This window comes from Petaurus breviceps, unplaced genomic scaffold, assembly GCF_028583685.1.
Source record: "Petaurus breviceps papuanus isolate PSGF00001 unplaced genomic scaffold, PetGlider_PUasm1.0 91041, whole genome shotgun sequence".
NCBI classification, from domain to species: domain Eukaryota; kingdom Metazoa; phylum Chordata; class Mammalia; order Diprotodontia; family Petauridae; genus Petaurus; species Petaurus breviceps.
The window spans coordinates 39844813-39851517 of record NW_027187400.1 but is presented as its reverse complement, the minus strand read 5'-3'; the positions used below and the strand labels follow the sequence as shown (position 1 = coordinate 39851517).

The 6705-nt window shown below is 48.2% G+C and overlaps 1 protein-coding gene across 1 annotated transcript; it reads left to right on the top strand.

The window, feature by feature from the left end:
• Positions 1 to 2789: 2789 nt before the first annotated feature.
• On the top strand, positions 2790 to 6434 carry ISG15 (ISG15 ubiquitin like modifier). Its single transcript, XM_069079241.1, has 2 exons — positions 2790 to 2928; positions 5771 to 6434. The coding sequence occupies exons 1-2, from the start codon at positions 2926 to 2928 to the stop codon at positions 6248 to 6250; spliced, it is 483 nt and encodes a 160-aa protein (XP_068935342.1). The 5' UTR covers positions 2790 to 2925; the 3' UTR covers positions 6251 to 6434.
• The last annotated feature ends 271 nt before the right edge of the window (positions 6435 to 6705 follow it).

The following is a 6705-nucleotide window of genomic DNA, read 5'->3' as shown; positions in this document are numbered from 1 at the left end:
TTCAAAGAGGAAAAGGATCTCTATGTACAAAAATATTTATAGCAACATTTTTCATGGTAGCCCCAAATTGGAAGCTGAAGGTAAAACTTTCAGAGAAAGCTGGGAAGACCTCTATGGACTGATGCAGAGGGAAGAGAGCAGAAGTAAGGAAACAATTTATATAGTGACAACATTATCGCGTAAAATTCATCTTCAAAGATGAACTCTGAGAAACTCCAACCCAAAGGAATGAAGATGAGATGCCCCATTCATTTCTTGCTATAGAGGTGATGAATTTAAAATACATAAAGAAACATATATTTTGAGACCTGGCCAATGTAGGAATTTGTTTTACTGGACTATGAAGCTGTAGAATGAAGGTTTTTTTTTATTTTGAGGCAATCTGGGTTAAGTGACTTGCCCAGGGTCATACATCTTTTAAGTATCAGAGGCCAGATTTGAACTCAGGTCCTTCTGACTCTAGGGCTGGTGGTCTAGCTACTACACCAACTAGCTATCCCCCAAACTCTTTCTTTTCTGGGTCTTCAGGGCCTCTGATTACTGAGCAGGTGAGGGCTGTGGTACCTGACAAATCTCATCTCCATTCTGCTTGCTCCCTGGATGATGGCTGTGAAGGTCGGGCTGACAGCAGAGTTCGTGGTAAGGGAGGCCCACTTCTGCCTTATCTGGCCAACAGTGGCAGCTGGTTGTAGGTGGTGGAAGTGGTGGGGATGGCAGAGCCCTTTTCTACAAAGGTAGATGATGGATGTCAGCTGAGAGCCACTATAATTCCCAGGGATCTTGGCTTCCAGCTCCTGGGTTCTTGGCTTCCCATTAGGAAATTGTGCCCCTTCAGCTTGGCTGCCCTACTGTTGGCAGGTGGTTGGGGTGGTGAGGATGATGGGCCCCTTCTATGCAGGGCTTGCTCTCCTAGAATAGTTCTGCCATAAGATATCCCAGTCGATGGTGTCACATAGAGAGAAAAATACCTTTCCCTGACCCACCCTCTTTTCCAGGTGACTCTGGACAGCTCCCCCTCTGTTACAACCATAGGGATCCCAGTCAGTGCAGAAGCTCCCAAATTTGAATATGTCTTGAACTGCCAGGTGTGCAGTCAATGGCCAAGCTGCCCTTACAGTTTCTGACTTCATACAGAGATAACAGGGTCTTTACATAGTCCTTTGAAAAAAACAAATCAATTCCTCCTGCCCTCTCTTTTCTGCACCTTATTTCCTGTAATTCCATCAAGGGAGCTGTGTGCTGAGCTGTGGGGACAGGGATGGGGAGTGGGAAGGAAAGGGGTGGGGGTGAATGGGAACCAGTTTCCACTTCCCAGAAACACTAGCAGAGATTCTGGCATCATGTTTATGGAATGAGAGTTCTGCCCCTGGACTCACAGGGCTGCAGCTTCACAGGCATGCACCTGGAAGAACCTTGGAAACCATCAGCCCATTCTCCTCACTTTACAGCTGGAGAAACTGAGGGAATAGATGGAAAGTGACTGACCTGAGGTCACACGGTGTTTGAATCCAGGTTTTCTAACTCCAAATCCAGATCATAGCATAGCAGGAACTTGAGAAGTGATTTTTTTCATTCATTTAGGCATTCATCCTAGATTAGGGACCAGAGGGGGCAATGAGTCTAACCTCCTCGATTCGCAGAGAAGGAAACTGAGGATCAGAAGAATTGTGACTTGTCCAAGTTCAGGCAGGTAGAAAGTGACAGGGGTGAGATTTGAACTCAGGTTTTCAGACTCTAGATCCAGCTCTTAGATTCTGGAAGGAGCCCTCACTTTAAAGCTGAAGAAACTGAGGAACAGAGAAGTCAAAATGACAGGTGGCTCCGTGGTTAGAGTGTTGGGACTGGTGCTCGGAAGCCTTGAGTTCAAAATCTGACTTCAGACATGTCCTAGCTGTGTGACCCTGGGCAAGTCACTTAACATCTGCTTGCCTCAGTTTCCTCCTCTGTAAATGGGGGTAATAATAGTTCCTAGCTCCCAGGGTTGTTTTGAAGATCATATTTGTAAAGCATTTTGCACAGTGTAAACACCGTATAATGTTAGCTATTATTGTTATAATTTTTTAAAAGTCATAGACATAGTCCTAGCCGTGGCGGCAAGGGGCAAAGTTGGTATTTGAACCACCATAGGCTCCCAGATTCAGAGTTGGAAGGTACTTCAAAGGGCATTTAGTCTGACCTCATTTAGGTGACTCATTCCAAGTCACATAAGTAGTAAACTGCAAAGTTAGAATGGCCTGGGGCTTGGTACACAGTTAGTGCTCAATAAATGCTTTTTTCCTTTATTCATTCATAATAGGTTCAGAGCAGGAAGAAACCCTGGGGGTCAACTTCTTCATTTCACAGATGAAGGAAACTGAAGCAGCGGCCAGTAGGAGCAAGTAAGTTTGTATTCGAATTCAGTTTTCCTTTCTCCAAATGTCACGTTAGGGGCCACGAGGGCAGACAAGATGAGGTCAGCTCAGGGAAGGAGGTCTAAAGGAGAATTGCTGCATTTAGGGGTGAGTAAGCCCTCAGCCATTCTGGGGCTCCGGGAGTGGGGGTGGGGATCATACCTTGCCAGCTCCAGCCAGGTCTCCTTCCTCCCCACAGCCCCCCCCATCCAATCCCCTTCGTGGGAGAAGTCTGATGGACTTTATCACTTTAGTGATTCCACTCTTACAGCTGAGTTTTGTTTCTGCCTCCGGTATGGAAACAGTTCAGAAAAGGAAAGGGAAACTGAAGAAAGGTTCTGTGTGCAGAGTTTCAGTTTCCACAGTTGTGTGTCTCTGGCTCCGCCCCCCCCGTATTGTGCCAAGCTGGCTCGGGCATATATAAAAGGGGACCGTCCTAGACTGTTACTGACTGTGACGAGGCAACGAGAGAGGAAGCAACTCCCAGAGCCCGAACTCCAGCCTGAGCTACCTCCCTTGTCCAAGACCTCCAGCCATGGTAAGGTGGGAACCCCGGGGCGCGTCATCCCTCCGAGCCTCAGCTTCCCTTTTGCCCCCCTTGTTAAGTTGGTTATCTCCCTGATCCTCTATATCACCCTCCTTTCCTGTTCTGTTCCTCCTCCCTTCTAAGAGGGAACAACAGGTAGGCAAAACAGGCTGAAGGGGCAACTATGTTGGCGAGGTCTGCCTCCTCCTCCCCCAGCCCTGATCTTCCTCCCAAGAGTAGCTAGGTGAACTTGCTGTTCTCCAGGGACCGAGCGTTCATTGCAGTCCATCTGAGTCCAATGTCCTTTTCGGCAACATCTTCCTCTCTGTTGTTGAAGTCTGCTTCTTTAGCTGCATCACTGCCCAGGTCTTCCTTGGTTTCTCTGAATTCCAGCTTGGGCTTTCTCATCCATATAATGGGGATAAGAATGCTTGACCTAGACTTCTGCATGCTGGAGGGGGGTACTGATGGTTTGAGGGACCTTGAACACGAGCCTCAGTTTCTTCATCTGGGACATGGAATTAGACTCCAGTGACTTCTGACATCCCTTTGAGATTTACATCTGATTCACAAGACAAGTAGTGCTGCAACTCCTCTCCAAATTTCAAGCTGGAAGGACTTTAAAGGTTATATACTTCAGCCACTTTATGTCACAGAGGAGGAAACTCAGATTCAGACAGATTCTTCCCTATATAAGGTCACAAAGGTACTAAGTGCTAAGGGTAGGATTGGAACTCAACATTTTTGACTCCAAAGCCAGAATTTTCCACTGCACCTGCTGCCTGAGAAGTATATATATGGATAGCCTCTGAAATTGCTTCTCTCATTTTCTGTTTCTCTCCTCTTCTCTCTCTTCCATCCTTCTCCCTCTCTCTCCTTCCCTTCCTGCCCCCTCTCCTTTTTCCTCTCTTTCTCTCCCTCTCCTTTGCTCCCTCCCTTCCTTCTCTCATCTTCTCTCTCTCCCTCCCTCTTTTTCTCTTCCTTCTCTACCCCCTCCTTCTCTCTTTCTACCCCCTCTTCCCCTTCCATCTTCTCTTTTTCTCTCCTCTCTCTTTCTCTCTTCCCTCCCTCTCTCTCTTTCTCCTTTTCTCTCTCTCCCCCTATCTCCTTCTGTCTGTCCCCCTCTTACTCCTCCCCTTCTCTCCTTCTCTCTTTTTCTCCTCCCTCTCTACCTCCTCTCTCTTCCCTCTCTCTCCTTTCTCTTTCTCTCCTTCTCCTTCTCCCTCCCCACCCCTCTTTCTCCTTTTCTCTCTCCTCTCCTCTCTTCTCTCCTTCTCTCTCTCTACCCTCTCTCTCCTCCTCCCTATTTCTCTCTTTTTCCTTCTCTCTCTTCCCCCCTCTTGCCTTCTCCCTCTTTCCCCTTCTCTCTGTCTCTCCTCTCCTCTCTCTCTTCCCTCTCTCACCTTCTCCCCCTCTCCCCTCACCCCCCTCTCTCCTCTTCTCTCTCTCTCTCCTTCTTTCTTTTTCTCCTCCCTCTCTACATCCTCCCTCTCCTCCCCTTTTCCTCTCTCTCTTTCTACCTTCCTTCCTTCTCCCCCTTCCTCCTCTACCTCCCTCCTCCTCTCTCCCTGCCTCCTTTCCTCCTCCATCTCTTTCCTCCTGTCTCTGTCTCTTCCTCCCCCCTAGATAAAGTAGGATAGAATAGGTCAGGCTAAGTTAGGCTGAGCTAGCCTGGGCTGAGTTAGGTTAGGGTAAGGTTGGTTACGATACTACAGGTTACTTCCGAGTGCTATCCCAGACTTTAGAGCCCACCTAATCCAAGCCCTTTATTTTATAGATGAGGAAAGGGTGACCTAGAGACCTGAAGTAATTGGAGCAAAGTCACACAGCTAGTAAGGCTTGGAAGTGGGATTTGAACCCTGTGCCCCTCACTCCAAAGCTGGGGCTCTTCTGAGAAGCTGTTGCTGAGGTCTTCTGTGCAGAGTCCCATGCACCACCCTCCCTGACCACAGAAGGGAGAGGGGCCAGATAAGTACAAGGAAAGATGTGGCGGGGGCGTGTGTGTGTGTGTGTGTGTGTGTGTGTGTGTGTGTGTGTGTGAGAGAGAGAGAGAGAGAGACAGACAGACAGACAGACAGACAGACAGGCAGACAGAGAGTGACAGAGAAAGACAGAAAGACACACACAGACAGAGATAAAGACAGAGACAGAGAGAGAGACAGAGAGGGAGATAGAGAGACAGAGAGAGACACACAGAGACAGAGACAGGGACAGAGTGAGTCAGAGACAAAGAGAGATTGAAACTCAAGGTTCCTATAATGAATTCTCCACATTGGGGAGCAGCCTGATAATGGCTGAGTGACTTAAAGAGCAGCTTCAGCTTCTGCTCCCATTTCTTCATTCACTGGAATGTGATGAGGGGATAGCAGGGTTTTAGGGTTAGGGCTGGGAGAGGCCCCAGGGCCCATTTAGTCCAATCTTTCTGGAGAGGTTAAGGGTTCAATAACAACAAAGTTCGCACCTGCAGAGTACATCAAGGTTTACAAAGCACGTTATGAATGCCATTTCATTTTATTCTCACAATAATCCTAGCAGATAGGTGCTATTATGACCCCCATGTTACAGATGTGGAAACTGAGGCTGAGAGATTTTCCCCCCAAGATCACACAGTTAAATAAGCCACTGAGGCTGGATTTGAACTCAAGTCTTCTGGCCTCCCTACCCACTGCCCCATCCAGCTGCCTAAATCACTTGAGATCACCCAGGTAGTAAGTGACAAAGGCAGGAAACTCATGTTGTTGACTCCAAATCCAGTCTTCTTTCCATCCTTCTTTCCTCCTCTGTAAAAGGAGGCTGCCCCCTTCCCAGGACCAGACATACTTAAACCTCAAACGTTGCCTGGTTTCTCTTGCAGAGCCTGCATCTGAAGGTGAAGATGCTCACTGGGGTGGTATACTCAGTGAAGGCAGAAGGCAGTATCACTGTCAAGGAACTGAAGAAACACATTGCTCGGCAGACCAGAGTGCCGGCATATGCGCAGCGGCTGGCTACAGAACACGGGCAGCTACTGGTAAATGGGAAACTCCTCTCCCAGTACATGTTGAAGACTGGAGATATGCTGCTGCTGATGGTGGAGCAAGACCAGTCCATGGACATCCTGGTGCGGAACAACAGCCGCAGTAACCTCTACCACATCCAACTGAGCCAGACCGTGGACCAGCTCAAGAAGATGGTGGAGGAGAGGGAGTTGATCAAGGTGAACCAGTTCTGGCTCCAATTTGAGGGGAAGCCCATGGAAGACAAAGACTGCTTGGGAGACTATGACCTTAGCCCTATGTGCACCATCCAGCTGAACCTTCGACTTCGAGGAGGGGTTGGAGGGAGAGGATCCTAGGGACCCACTGGTGTGGAAGAGGGTGGGGGCTTGAGATTTGGCTTGTTGCTCCCCTATTGACCTGCCTCTCCCCATTCCCCTCAGTCTTGACTCCTAGGTCCTGACCCTTGCCCTGGCAAGCTCCCTGTCTTAATTGTCTGGATCCAACTGTCAATAATGAATGCTAATAAAGAAGAAAACCTGCCTCTTGTACTCCAGAGTCTGTTTTTCCCTACTTTCTTCACCTAGAAGGGGAGGGCTCATTTTTTCTTTTTTAAGCTTAAGGGGAACCCACGTCCCTCCTCAACAATGGTATTTAATTTAATAAACAGTTAGGGTTCTGTGATGTGCAAGGGTCATTTGCCTTCTATCTCAAGTCCTTTAATCTCAAGACACTTGCCTTCTATGGGGGGGATATAACGGTTACACATCAATAGAAAATAATCTGTGGAAGGAGAAAGCCCTAAGAGCCAGGG